Below are 15,802 nucleotides of genomic sequence, written 5' to 3'. Positions count from 1 at the left end.
TCACACCCATATGCTGCCACAAAGTTGTAAGCACACAATTTTCTAGAATGCATTTGCACAGCGCCCTGACCTTATCTGGCCAATTTGACCTTATCTGGCTAAATTGGCAACTTCCCATCAAAAGCTATACTATCTGGTCCCTGTTTACACTTATGAACTGTTCCAATTTGTTGTTGTTAGTGTAGATATAACTGGAACATTTTATATATTAATTTGTTGTCTCATTCTCATGAATACTTACATTCAAAATCTTTCATTCTCGTTCTGTCTAGCTCTAATGTATGCCAGCATCTTTGGGAACGTATCTGCTATCATTCAGCGGCTCTACTCAGGAACAGCACGGTATCACACTCAGATGCTGCGTGTGAAGGAGTTTATCCGCTTCCACCAGATCCCCAACCCACTCAGGCAGCGGCTGGAGGAGTATTTTCAACATTCATGGAACTATACTAATGGCATTGACATGAACATGGTGCGTCTGTATGTTGGGGATGAGGGAAGCATAATCAATTAATTCATGCATTAGCTATTTCTGTATAGCTAGAATTTTCACATTTGTCCATATTCAAGCTTTTAATACTCCACACTGATCGTTGTGGAAGATGTGGAATTTGTCAAATGGAAGGGCTATTCTAAACTCAAGCACTCAGGATTTTTTCCAGTGGTCAGCAATGTTGAGTTACAAATCTACTGTAGGTTTTAATTTAGCTCCTCTAGGACATGTGAATAAATCAAGTGAAATGTGTTGTAAATATGCATAATGAATGCAAAACCTGTTTCTCTCCATTTTGCTCCATACGAAATGGAATGGCCTCATCACACTTGGATGCAGGAGGTATTTATAAAAAACAAAACAAAAAAAACAACAGGATTTTTCTTAGCCATTCTCATTCTCGTCCCCTCCACTGCCTGTTATTTGCAGACACTCCAGACCTTCCCTTCATAGAGCACTTTTCATCTTACTTCATTTGTTATTTTCAATCAGAATGCCATTTCAGCTTTGCATATGCTTTAATATTTTGTGTAAAGGTCTTTTAGCCTGAAGATCTTGTTGCTTACATATTAGGTGTTGTGGGAAAAAAGCAAAAAAATGTGCCTGAATTCGAAAGCTTTCAAGGCTGCTAGCAAGTTCAGCAGGTTATCACCGTCATTGCTGAATACTTTTATTTTATAGTTTGCATGTTCCTCATTATCTCTCCCTTTTTTTTTGTGGGATGTCTATTACTATTGTAGTGGTCAACACAGTGAGATGCACAATACTGTTTTACTTGGTGTGTGCATGTTATTTCATGAGATTTTTACCCTGTTTATAGAGTATGAACTGTTATGTTTGGATATGACAGCATCTAACTATAAAAAGGGTACTGTATATGCAACTATATATATATATATATATATATATATATATATATATATATATATATATATATATATACCGTAATTTCCGGACTATGAAGTGCACCCATATATAAGCCGCACCCACTAAATTTTACAAATATTTCTATTTTTAACATCAACACTAATGTACACACTAACGTCTACACACTAACGTCTACACTAATGTACTTTACACAGGCTTTAACGAAAGACACGTTACACACGGTGTAACGGGTGAAATATGTTGCGCTTCCTTTAGGAGCATAGCGGTATTTTGGGAATAGCCTGGCACAGCTTTTTTCCGGTATTACTGCATGTGGTCAAGACAAGGATTATGTCCTTATTATTTTCTGATGCTCATTTCTAAGTTTCTTTGACTAACCCGTAACGCTGTTGCCAAGATAAATAAAAAAGTACGAGTTTTGTAAACCTGTCTGTGCTTATATGATTTCTGTTGCAACTGGAGTTACAACTCGAGCTATCCCTTAACCCTGACTCAACGCGCTACAACGGCTTGTATCTAAACAGTAGTCTACCAAGAAAGTAATTGTTCACTGTCTTCCATCTTCCTTTCACAACTATTTCTTTTGGGAGTTTATCTTTTGGCATCGTCGTGCGTTAAAAAAAAAAAACATTTTTTCTCCCGATGCCGTGCAGCTCAGAACACAGGTGAGGTTCGTTTTTTCGTTTACGTTCGGAAATTTAATTGGTCTAATGTTATGGGGCTCAGTTTTTTGGCTTGAAGTTTGTGAAACCGGGAAATAAGCCGCTTCGTTGTTTAGCCGTGGGGTTCAAAACGTAGGAAAAAAGTAGCGGCTTATAGTCCGAAAAATACGGTGTGTATATATATATATATATATATATATATATATATATATATATATATATATATATAAATGTATATTGTGTGTGTGTTTATATATATATATATATATATATATATATATATATATATATATATATATATATATATATATATATATATATATATATATATAAATGTAACAAATGAAAACATTAGTTTTTTGATAAACTGAGCATTTCGTATTTATTATCTCTGTCTATTTCTGTCATCTTTCTATTCTAGGTGTTAAAGGGCTTTCCAGAGTGCTTACAAGCTGATATCTGTCTCCATCTGAACCGGAGCCTTCTACAAGACTGTAAGGCCTTCCGTGGGGCAACAAAAGGCTGCTTGCGTGCTCTGGCAATGCGCTTTAAGACAACCCATGCTCCCCCAGGAGACACACTGGTTCACTGTGGAGATGTCCTCACAGCACTTTACTTTCTTTCTCGAGGTTCCATCGAGATCCTGAAGGATGACATTGTAGTGGCCATTCTAGGTAATTTTGCTTTAAATGTTTTTTTAAATCTTGATTTAACCCCATTGTTGAATTATGAATAGACCCTGTCTAGCTATACTCCCGTCTAGCTGTACTGCCAGTTCATTTAGAAAATGGTATTGTCTTTGAATATTTTGTGACGATGATAGCATATTCTCATATTGCTCCATCTTAGTTGTGGTCAATAGGTTTTCTCAAAAAGAACACTTTTGGATTGTTTTATTAGTCTGGAGTTCAAAGCAGGAATCTCATTATTTTACATCCATTGATGGATCTGTCAATATTGATTTGTCTGTCTCAGTTTTCTTATAATGCACAGCCTAAGAATGACATTTAAAAGGCTTTGGTTGCTGTTAATGTTAGTTTTGTGTAGACAGATTATTTGCTTTAATCAATTACAATTTAAAATGGGCTTATTTGTCTGGGGGCTAGGAGACAATAAAGAGCCTAAGAGCACCTTATAGCAATGTTGACTAATCATTATAGATTTTAAAAAAGAATAGATGAAAGGGGAATTAGAGGGTGCAAGTAGACCTTTTCAAATAACTGAGAGGAAAAAACATTACTGTAATTCTAGAATTTTGGATCTATAAACACTGTGGAATAAAATGAATATGCCTTTATGTTAATACAGCATTGCTGTGGGTATGTGCGATGTTTAGCAGTTATTGTTGCTGCATTTTCACATTTCGAAAAAAAAATGAACAAGAACTAACAATAATTAAATAAAATTTTAAGTTTTGAGAAATTGCAGTAATTTTAAATAAATTTTTGTTTGGCTGGCACTGATGTAATTACTGCAGCTTTGACATTTCAGCCATTTCTCTCCTGATTTAAGTGTATTTAGTTTCCCTCGTTACTATAATTATGACTGCATTCACAGGTAATGGCTGTGTCCCATATAAAAAAAAGAAGGCTTAGACTAAATGTGCAGACATCCACAGTGCTTTTTAAAAGGACACTTTCTGGTGCTTTTTTTAAATGTATTTGTATGAATATGCATGCCAGCGTTCATGTGTTTATTTGCTATGTTATTTTGATTTTTAAGTAATAGCAAAGCTAAATGTTCTACCAGTGCAAATCAACTCCGTGGAGGCCTGTTTCTCAGTGGCTACATCCACACAGAGTCTCAGTGGACAGCCATGAGTATATCCATATTCTATAAAACACTATAGCTAGCTCAAGAACAGGAAACCTGTCATTTTAGAAATTGAGTGTTTTACCATATTGAATAAAGTGTATGACAAACCATTACATAGTGAAAATGAGCATAAGCAGAGGGAGATTTTTATTTTAATGCATCAACCTAAAAAAAAAATGAATTATTGAATTATTGAATAAAATCTATATCATTTTCAAAATATATTTTTTTTATCCACAGTTTCTTAAACTTGCCAAACAATCCAAACTTGCAACTGTAATCTCTTTAACTTTAAATAATATACATACCTGTTTGGGAAAAGTTAATTTTAAAGTAAAATCTCTTCATAAAAAATGCATATCAGAATAAATATAGAATTTTTCTACATACACTTTTTTTTTAATTAGCATCTTTATTTTAATTAATCTTCCATAAACCATAAGCCTTTTTCAGCCTTTAAACATCTTCGAGGTAACTGTTACTACGAGAAGCCTTAGCCAGGATAAAGTGGTTACAGTAAAATAATTAATTTATTTAAGTTACTATATACATAATGGCCGGAAAGTGAGCAGGTAATAGTGAGTGTTGTGTTTTTGTTTTATTTTTTAATCCAGAGATCATGTGAATGTTTTAATTGTCTGATCAGCTGTAATCAGTAAGCAAGTCTCCTGATATTATCAGAGGCATTTTGCATGTGTCTGGCAAGTGTGCTAAACCTTGACACTTCTAAGCCGACTTTTTTCTCACTTGCTGAACACTGTTGGCTTATCTGACGTAGTTGGATCATGTGCAGAAAACACAGTGTGGTGCGGGAACAGAGACTGCAACAAATAGATCCTGTAGTGTGATAGAGGCCTTAATTCAGTCATTCAGAATACTAATAAAATAAGCTGCAGACAAAAAAATGTTAGAAGCACCCAAAATATGACTTACATTTTAGACTTTCTGTAATGAAATTGTTGTCATCATAAGCTATTTTTAATTAGTTCTACTCCAAGTCCTATGGCAAGGTACATGAAATATGATTCGCTTTTACAAAAATCTCTGCTAAATGTAAAAATGTAGCATTTGAAAGTAAAGCTGATTACTTGCAAAAGTAAAAGGATATAATTGCATTAATGATTTAAACCCAGGATCTGATTAGAAACTAAATGGACTACTCTCACATTCTTTTTGCTATGGTATGTGGCTATCCAACAACTTGCGCAAAACCTGATGAATGCTGTTTGAAGAAAGCAAACGTAGTACGGATTTCGTCAGTTTTTATCAGCTGATTTTCTTTTTACAGCTCCTTTTGTTAAACTGCCTTCATATCTATCATCAAGAAATCTTTCATTTCTCTCTCTCTTTTTTGGGATGTTTGTCACAATTCAACCACTGCAACATCTAACAGGTTCTACCAGACTGCCGCACATTTACAGTGGGCTTGAATTTAGTGTGATTATCAAAAGTACTCCTATTCCTTTTGAAGACGGAAAGCAAAGCCTGTCAGCCACATATGATGGATCGTCTGTGAACATCAAAGTGTAAACCAGCATCAGGCCAATCTGTGCTTAAATAATGAATGACACAGATGAGTGCAGGTTGATACTTTCGGACCTTGTTTTACAAAAAGATTTTTAAGATTTAAACAATTCTCAGGTTTAACTCTCTCTCTCGCTCGCTCGCTCTCTCTCTCTCTCTCTCTCTCTATCTCTCTCTCTCTCTCTCTGTTTCTCTCTCTCAACCCTCTTATGATTCACATGATGCAGTGCAACTGGGAAAGACGACTGATCTGTTAATGCTGGAATTTTGCTTACTTCTTTATTGCTTCTTTAACAAGGCCAAACTGTTTCCAAAAATCTGTATTTTAATCACCAAGTTGTACATACTCTAAATAAGCTTCAAGGGATAAGATATTTGTACCTTAAGAACTGCTGCTGAGACCCTAAATACTTTAAAACCGTTAAATAACTTTACATTTCAAGTATAGAAGTGTAATAGTTTATAATCCTATTTTTGAATTGAGTTCCCTTTCGATTCTGGTCCTGGTCTGAATTGCTCATTAAATTAATTTCAATGTCAGCACTCTACATCTTTTATGCAACGTATGCTTAAAACTGGCGTAACCACATTCTTCTCTTTACAGGCAAGAATGACATCTTTGGAGAGATGATCCACTTGTATGCAAAACCGGGAAAGTCAAAAGCAGATGTGCGAGCTCTGAGCTACTGTGATCTGCACACAATCAACCGGGAAGACCTGCTGGAGGTGCTGGATATGTACCCTGAGTTCTCTGACCACTTTCTTACCAACCTGGAGCTTACTTTTAACCTGAGAGATGAGAACACCAAGGTAAGACTTTTTTGGCATTATAAAAGAGTGTGTTTTCTTAGCTTATTACAAGAAGCCACTTTGTAAAAGCTGACCTTAGGAGTAATGGTTTCTGTATGTGTCTTTCCAACACAGACTAGTTATTCACAAGGAAGTGACTCAGACGGAGAAGACAATATTGAGAAGGACAAGAGAAAAATTTCTTTCAGTTGTAAGCAAACCAAAGGTACTACAACTACTACTACTACTACTACTACTACTACTAATAATAATAATAATAATAATAATAATAATAATAATAAATGATGCAACTTCCAGTTTTTGCATATTATCAAGGTTTTATTGTGCATTTGATATGCCTCTTGTATGCAATAATGCATTCTTGGTGTCTTGGCTGCTTTTTATTCTCCTTTTAAACATAGCTGTTAATTCTTTCTTTAATTTTTCTGTTAATGCAAACAAATATTGGCCAATAACCACGGTCACTCAGAAAATTATTCCTGAAAGAATTTCAGCAGATTTTTAATATACCAGTGGACAACATTCTTATACAATTAACTTTGGCCATATTGCTTTTATGGAAGTCGCATAACCTCACTTTCACCACGTTGATTGGAATTAGCGGGAATTTTGTTTAGAACCATTTTCAATTAATCTCTTGCAGTAAAATCTTATTTAGTAAAGACAGTATATTTTATTACTAAATTCTAATTATTTAAAAGCAAATAAAAAGGTTATTTGGATAGTTAAGTATTAGTGATTTCTTAAAAGGATTTTTACTTTATGTGCAAACCCTCCTTTTTACATATAACACTGTGTGTTTGTTAAGTGGTATTATTGTTTTCTCTGGAGGCTCCCAGTGGAGGCTGGGACTCTGTGCTACATAACAGGGTGTTCCTTTAACCGGTGTTGATGACATCCCACAGGGGGTAGCATCAAGGACATGGAAAATGAGACCAAGAAGGAGTGTCGCGAGTCACGACTCAGCTCGAAAAGAGGCTCTGATGACTGCAGGACTTTCAAGGAGGAGCAGCAAAGAAATCAGGCAGCTGGAATAATGGAATATCCATGTGTAGACGGTTATACCCTGACCTCTGATTGTAGCCCGTTTAGTGACAAGCTGGAAAAAGAGGCATGTTACTATGGTAAGACATCATCACTGTCTTTAAGCCTAGTGAAACAGGTGAAATCTATCTATAAGGAATGTAGCTGATCATGTTTCTAATGGAAATAAATATAAGACTCTGTGATGGACTTAACATTAGAATTTATTTTAAAACTTATATGGGAAGAAACTTAGCTCTGCATGTATCTACTGTACTCTCTGCTATGTTTGTTTTTCCTTTAAAAAAGTGCCATCTTCAAGTGTCCTCCTAAACTTTCACAATTAACACAATTAACTCTATTTTGTCTTGTTACTGAATGGCACAGCAACACCAACACACTTTGAGGGCACACTGAGGTTATTATGGCTCATTATGTTTGCCTTAATGTAATCCAATGTGTAAAGAACAACACAATTCTTTTTTATATTCGGCAAACTGTTGTGTTATAAGAGGAATTACACATTTTGGGCTGGAATGGATTATTTTGAAAATATATTATATATAAATATAGATTGTATATAAATATTGCAATTTTGTGTTTATTAGTGAATAATACTTTTTAAATGCATTTACTGTTGTTAAAAGATTGTAAGTTCATGTTATCACATTATAGTAGCTATAAATAATAGTTTTCTTATTAGCCACACTTAAAAAAAAATTTTTTTTTTAAGTTTAATGACAGAATTACTGTAATTTCCGGACTATCAAACGCAACCAAATATAAGCCGCACCCACTGAATTTTTCAAAGATTTTTTATTTTGAACATAAATACACCGCACCTGTCTATAAGCCGCATTTTCCTACATTGAAACCAATGAACTTTACACAGGCTTTAATGCCTGTTACACGGCTTGTATCTAAACAGTAGCCTACCAAAAAAGTAATTGTTCACTGTCTTCCTCCTTCCTTTCACAACAATTTCTCTCGGGAGTTTTTCTTTTGGCATCGTCGTGCGTTTAAAAATCACCATCAGTGAAGCTTTTCTCCTGATGCTGTGCAGCTCAGAACACAGGTGAAGTGTGTTTTTTCATGCCTGGTTGTTTTCAGCGTGACGAATGATTCTCATTTCCTGTTGACAGTCCGAGTGAGTGGCAGGGCAAACGTCAGAGGAACATCATCCATATTTATGATGTGGTGCGGCCCAATTCAGTGGGAGCGCATCTGATTTAATATAAAGAGTTTCATTGGGTCCCTTAAACCCGTTCGGCAATTTCATTGGTCTAATGTTATGGGGCTCAGTTTTTTGGCATGAAGCTTGTGAAACCGGGAAAAACCCAGGAAAAATCCATAAATTAGCCGCTTCATTGTTTAAGCCGCGGGGTTCAAAGCGTGGGAAAAAAGTAGCGGCTTATAGTCCAGAAAATACGGTACAACTTGTCATCTGACTGAGAGACAGGAAAAACTCCACCTTACACACATTACAATTACAAAAAATAAACACTTGAAACTCCTTCCAAAAATTTATATTTCCATTACCAGGATTCCATTTGTTTTTTAACCAAGAATCTTTTTATTAAAATCTTTAAATAATTATAAAATCTTTTTATTATTAGCCTTAGATTATAGGCCATACAAATTGCTATTAAAAAAGCTGTTAAAATAGGAACAATAATATATTAAAACTAGCGCAATAATATAAAGCTATCCTTTATGTTACAGTTGGAACAGCTGTTAATGTGTAAGAAAATTTATTAAAACCTTCTGATTTGAGAAATCAGTTGCAAATTAATGTTGTCAGCATTGTATTTGTTAGACTGAATTCTTTTAATACATAAACATAAGCTTAAATTATATAGACTTTCAGTTTGAATGATGTTTCCAGGAAATATAATAAATCAAACAACTTTATATTTTCCCCAAATATAATTCCTATATATTCCTAAAACCCATCAATTATTGCCTCAGAAAACAGGACACAGAGGACTATACAATTTAACAAAGCAATCAGACAATACACTTGATACATTTTATAGAATAACATTGAGGAGAAGTAGGAAAACCTTAGGCCTCACTGGAACAGGTCTTTAAGAAGCTTAAGACATATTACAGTTATTTTTAAGACTTTATGAAAACCCCTTGACTTACCATTTCCAGGAAGTTCTCCTCAGCATGCGCTTGATGTCAAGTAATATCAATTTCACATAGCCATCAAGGAGGTACTTCCTTCTCACATGACTAAAGGAGAATGGATTGCTCTTAGAAAGTTGACCTGTCTTAGCTTTTTAAAAGAAATGACGTACAGTATCATAAAATGTGTCATGTCATACAATGAATTCACATGTACAAACCATATACAGCAACAGTTATTGAGTGATTACATGCTTAGGTTTGATGAACTGTCAATTCAAATATTACTCTTGAGTTTAGATTTCATGTAACATTTTTTTTAATTATACAAATATATTTTATATATATAATATACAATTTAGAATTTAGAATATAATAAAATAATATTTTTATTTATTTAGTGTAAGCATAATCCTTGTGCAACCTGTGCACTATGTATACCTATATGCTATATTTCATCTAATGTTTATTTTGATTAGACTCACACATTTTTCAATGCATCTTCCTGGAAAAACTTTCACAGTGGGAAAAGCAATTGATGTTTGTGCTTGAAGACAGTTTCAGACTTTGCACAATGGTGTCATTTTTAATGGTGGGTTTGATTGAATGGCATCGTTAGCTTCTCTTCTGACCCCTAGTGGGTTTTTTTGGGGGCTTTTAAACACACAGGTGGAAGCAGAAGATAACCTTTTGTCTGTAGTGTTTCTGTTAGGCTGCGGCTCAGAGATAGGGGTATCTCGGGTGGCACAAAAGCAGTAAATAATAATAGCATAATGCTGTTTTGTTGGTTACCCTAGTGATTTCGATAACATCTATAAATACAGTGTAGGATAAAAAGTCTACTAAAAGCACAGAGTGTAATTCTGTGTGTGTGTGTGTGTGTGTGTGTGTGTGTGTGTGTGTGTGCGTGCGTGCGCATACAGAAAGGTCGAGTGCTGACTGGGACAGTGTGAGGCCAAGGCAGGCATTGGAAGATTCACAAGCTCCGTTTCACAAGCTAAAAAGGGAGGAAGAGGAGGAGCTAGACTGTGACCTCACATATGGAGAAGTACAACAGAGATTGGACCACCTGCAGGATCACCTGAACAGGTATCAGAGTTTCATACACAATCAGAATACACATATATACACGGACCAAAACTATACTATGATTACTAAGGTCCCCTGGTGGTCTAGTGGTTAAGACGCAGCGCTCCCACCGCTGCGACCCGGGTTCGATTCCCGGTCAGGTAACCATCCCCAGCCACTCTTAGTGCCGGTCCCAAGCCTGGATAAATTGGGGAGGGTTGCGTTAGGAAGGGCATCCAGCGTAAAAACATGTGCCAAATCAAACGTGCAGAGGATCCGCTGTGGCGACCCCTAACGGGAGAAGCCGAAAGAAGTATTACTATGATTACTATGCAAACTGGCCAGAGAGATTTTGAGACATTCGTCTTGCAGAGGAGTGGCCAGGTCACTATGTGGTGCTGGTGCAGGAAAATATTTCCTGACTCGTTTCTCCAAAACACACCAAAAAGGCTCAATAATATTTATATCTCCACTGTGTAAACCATGGGAGATGTTTAGTTTCAATTTTACATTTATCAAACAACAAACACTTTTGCTGTGTGTACTGGTGCATACACGAGCCATCTAGCGCAATTAGCGGTAACAGGGAATGCCATGATACTGTCCCGCAACCCAAACTATCACTGATCCACTCTGGGCACACAACAATCCAGATGGTAAGCCTATTTGTGGATACTTCACTCTGGAAGTGGACTCAGCAGAGAACCATACATGTTGTACATTATCCATAGCCAAAGATGGCACCATTGGCATTAGCATGAGTAACCAAATGTTAGAACAAAACGGTGTGTGCTAAAATGGAGTGTATTTAAAACCATTTACACACACTCACACCTTCTCTATTTGACAAATGTATCTAAGTACCAAAAGAGAACAATGCTCAGTGTTGTCACTCGTGCATGTGGAAAATAGACAGGGTGTGAACAGCAGACGTAGCTCAGTGATCAATACACACACAAACACACACACAGAGATACACATATATACAAATAAACACACTGGCAGACAGCAGACTAACAGCAGGTGGTATTTTTAGCTGAATTGTTGGCTGAGGGGGAAAATACACACAGAAATCCTGCACCAGCTGAGTCTCACATCTCTGATCATTTTTAGAAGCCTAACCCACAATGATCTGTCTTTTTCTCTTTCTTTCTTTCTTTCTTTCTTTCTTTCTTTCTTTCTTTCTTTCTTTCTTTCTTTCTTTCTTTCTTTCTTTCTCTCTTTCTTTCTTTCTTTCTTTCTCTTTCATTTTCCCTCTCTCTCTCTCGTTTGCATTTATTTTGCTCCTGGGTAAATATAGCTCATCCTGCTCCACAGATACTGTCGGCTGTGAAATGTGCACTTAAAAACAAAAGACACACTTGTGCATACACATAAAGACACTTTAAAACAGTTTTTATTATTATTATTTTTGTAGAAGAAGCTATTTCAGTACCCAAAAAGGAAGCGCAAAGTGCCGGCCTTCTCCCATTAGGGGTCGCCACAGCGGATCATCCCGTTCAATGCCGGTCATTATCTAAATCATTTCATAAGCCTGCCTTTCTGACCTCCAGATCTAATATGTTTAATTTTATTTTATTGGTCAAACTCAACTCAAAAGAAAATAAGATTTTCAAATAAATAAATACAGTATTTTTTTTATATGCATTCCCTGGTGCTTTTCTGACAATATTTATGTACAGGTTGTGATCACTGGTTTACTCCTATGGTTTATTATTATACTTCTTCTATATGTGCTATTTGGTTCTGTTCCCTGCAGATATGGGTAAACTGTAATAAGTGAAAGTATCTTGAATTGATATGTTTAGAGCTGCAGTTTACAGTCTTTGTGTTTTTCCAGGCTGGAGTCTCAAATGACGACAGACATCAAGGCTATCTTGTGCTTACTACAAAGAAGCTCATCCGCAGGTCCTCCTACATACACTGCAGTCACCACAGGTCTAGAGAAACAGACCATCAGAGCACAATCTGCACTCAACACCAGCCAAACCCTAACACCTGCCCTGCAGGTAACATTCACCTAACACCTTCCGAAAGGCACGCACACTCTAAACAAGCGCAAACTCGGGATTCCTGTAGTAGGCAGAGGACCCTATAGGGCATTGTGTTATGTGTTCCCGAGTAGAAAAGCACCCTAGAGGGCACTTCTTGTTTTCTTGCTGGTATGGAAATTCTACAGGGCATTTCATCACATTTTTCCATTTGAAGGGCAGCCATTAAGGCACTTAATTATGACTTATTTTCCTGTAAGCGAAGCTTGGGGTCTATACCCCTATTCTTCCTGAGTCCATTAGCGGTGTATAAATCTATAGTTAGATTATTTATTATTTACTTATTTATTTATTGGTGTCAAGCATCTGCAAACAAAGTTAATTCATGCGATCACATCGTCATATAAACAGCTGTTTTTCCCCTCTTAACATTAATGAGACAAAAAACATACCTTATGTTACCAAGCAAGTGCAAAGCCCTCTGTTCTGAATTCTATCCTGTACTTAATTTTTGCTCTAACATTGGAGACTCCTTCCAAAATTATACAGTAATTGTAACTACATTAAATGTTTATACATAATTATTAAGTGGTGTAAAATAGTGTTTTCTAATTGTTTTTCATGTTTGTCACACTTTAATGTTTCAGATCATCAAACTAATTTAAATATTAGTAAAAGTAAACACAAAATGTAGTTTTTAAATGAAGGTTTTTATTATTGAGGGGAAAAAATCAAAAAATGGCCCTGTGTGAAAAAGTGTTTGCCCCTTGTTAAAACTGTAATATATCACGCCTGAGATAAATTTCTCTAGCCACACCCAGGCCTGATTACTGCCACACCTGTTCACAATCAAGAAATCTCTTAAATATGACCTGCCTGACAAAGTGAAGTAGACCAAAAGATCCTCAAAAGCTAGACATCATGCAAAGATCCAAACAAATTCAGAAACAAATGAGAGAGAAAGTAATGGAGATCTATTAGTCTATAAAAGGTTATAAAGCCATTTCTAAAGCTTTGGGACTCCAGCGAACCACAGTGAGGGCCATTGTTCACAAATGGCAAAAACATGGAACAGTGAAGAACCTTTCCAGAAGTGGCCGTCTGACCAAAATTACCCCAAGAGCACAGCGACGACTCATCCAAGAGGTCACAAAAGACCCCACAACAACATCCAAAGAACTGCAGGCCTCACTTGCCTCATTAAGGTCAGTGTTCATGACCCCAATATAAAAAAGAGATGTGCAATAATGGTCTGCATGGCAGAGTTCCAAGATGAAAACCGCTGTTGACCAAAAAGAACATAAAGGCTCGTCTCAGTTTTGCCAGAAAACATATTGATGATCCCCAAGACTTTTGGGAAAATACTCTGTGGACTGACGAGACAAAAGTTGAACTTTTTGGAAGGTGTGTGTCCCATTATGTCTGGCGTAAAAGTAACATTGCATTTCAAAAAAAGAAAATCATACCAACAGTAAAATATGGTGGTGGTAGTGTGATGGTCTCGGGCTGTTTTGCTGCTTCAGGACCTGGAGGACTTTTTGTGATAAATGGAACCATGAATTCAGCTGTTTACCAAAAAATCCTGAAGGAGACTGTCTGGCCATCTGTTCGTGACCTCAAGCTGAAGCGAGCTTAGGTTCTGCAGCAGGACAATGATCCAAAACACACCAGCAAGTCCACCTCTGAATGGCTAAAGAAAAACAAAGTAAAGACTTTAGAGTGGCCTAGTCAATGTCCTGACCTGAATCCTATTGAGATGCTGTGGCATGCCCTTAAAAAGGTGGTTCATGCTCAAAAACCCTCCAATGTGGCTGAATTACAACAATTCTGCATAGATGAGTGGACCATAAATTCCTCCACAGTGCTGTAACAGACTCATCGCAAGTTATCGCGAACGCTTGATTGCAGTTGTTGCTGCTAAGGATAACACAACCAGTTATTGGGTTTAGGGGGCAAACACATTTTCACACAGGGCCATGTAGTTTTGGATTTTGTTTTCCCTCAATAAATAAAAACCTTCAATTAAAAACTGCATGTTGTGTTCACTCGAGTTATCTTTTACTAATATTTAAATAAGTTTGATGATCTGAAATATATCTATATTTATTTTTATACACTCTCTCTTTTTCTCTGATCAGGACCAGGAGACAACTCAGCCCCATAGCCCTAAAGCAAATGAAGATATCCTCTCCAAACATCAACATTCCAAATCACTTCCTCCCATCCACCTCTCCTCAACTTCTCAGATACTTGTCAATAGTACAACAGCCACAGGGCTCCAAAGGCCTATATCGGACCCTGGACTGCCAAGATGTAGCACAGATGTAACCATTCCATGACTAGAAGACTTCGCTTCTATACCTTAGGGGGAAGGATTGCAACCTTTAAGAACATTAGGCTTGTATGCACAAGGAGAATAATATTTCAGAAGGTCATCACCATGAAGCTGAAAGTTTTTGTTGAACATTATGTTTGGGTTTGAGTGAGAATCCTTAAACTCTGACCTCGTTTGTAGGTTTTGCTCCATGCTAGCCTGCTGGATGTGAATAAGTAACCTCACTCAAGGGCTCAGGGTCTGGTTCATTAATCCATTACACAATGAATAGAGATGGTGGACTCTCATTTCTATGATTGTTCATTTCCCCTCCGTTATAAATTATAATGCTGTGTTCTATCATTATTTGATAACTAAATTCGTAAAATTTGTAAAAGAATGGAATGGTTTGCAATTCTGATACTGATCGTATTCTAAGGTCTGTATGATTTTGGGTTGATGAACAGCACTTTTGCAGGTGTCACAGCCATGTAGCCATTTTCTGCCTCGGTTTACAGTTACACACTTTTGTTATTATCAAAGTCAAAAATTTGGTAGATAATAAGAGATTGGCATTTGATAGCATCAGCATTTGCTTACACATGTATTTGCCACTTCTCATGTTCTTACAGCACATTCCTTTTTTTTAAAGGTTAAGCAGCATGTGGCAAGTCTGTCAATAGAAAAGTGCATGTCTGAAAGCGTTACCTGTTGCATGCTTGCAACATACCGGAAAGCAAGAGTAGTGTGATGTACAGTATCTAAAATGATCTTACTCCTTACGTTAATGGGTCACATTTCTTTCTACATGAGCCAGAATACTTGGAGGCCTAAAATTATTTTGCTGACCAAAGCTTTGGTACCATACAGTACATGTAGCTCTGAAAAAATATATATGCATATTTAAGTATAATTTTAGCAATTACTGTAAGAAAAAAAAATGGCTGAGACTGGATATAAATAATGTGCACAGGAAACTTCTGTTAAGTTTCCAAACCATCAAAGAATCTTTGGTGTTTTTTTTCCAAAATTTTGCTCGCAATAGTAACAACTGGAATATGGTACCTTTAATATTATTAGCTTC

At 36.4% G+C, this 15,802-nt stretch overlaps 1 protein-coding gene across 3 annotated transcripts in view; it reads left to right on the top strand.

The window, feature by feature from the left end:
- The window catches only part of LOC124383234 (potassium voltage-gated channel subfamily H member 7-like), a 63,863-nt gene extending 48,278 nt beyond the window's left edge, over positions 1-15,585 (top strand). For all 3 annotated transcript variants that reach the window (XM_046845702.1, XM_046845703.1, XM_046845705.1), the window contains 8 exons: positions 273-472; positions 2,465-2,717; positions 5,987-6,192; positions 6,307-6,397; positions 7,098-7,316; positions 10,269-10,434; positions 12,254-12,422; positions 14,543-15,585. In XM_046845702.1, the coding sequence (XP_046701658.1) occupies positions 273-472; positions 2,465-2,717; positions 5,987-6,192; positions 6,307-6,397; positions 7,098-7,316; positions 10,269-10,434; positions 12,254-12,422; positions 14,543-14,743 (1,505 nt within the window). In that variant the 3' untranslated portion in view covers positions 14,744-15,585. The remainder of the gene's footprint in view (positions 1-272; positions 473-2,464; positions 2,718-5,986; positions 6,193-6,306; positions 6,398-7,097; positions 7,317-10,268; positions 10,435-12,253; positions 12,423-14,542) is intronic.
- Positions 15,586-15,802: the final 217 nt, after the last annotated feature.

Source organism: Silurus meridionalis, chromosome 3, assembly GCF_014805685.1.
Source record: "Silurus meridionalis isolate SWU-2019-XX chromosome 3, ASM1480568v1, whole genome shotgun sequence".
NCBI classification, from domain to species: Eukaryota; Metazoa; Chordata; class Actinopteri; order Siluriformes; family Siluridae; genus Silurus; species Silurus meridionalis.
Note: the sequence above shows the minus strand (reverse complement) of the source record. Positions and strands in the feature narration are given on the sequence as shown.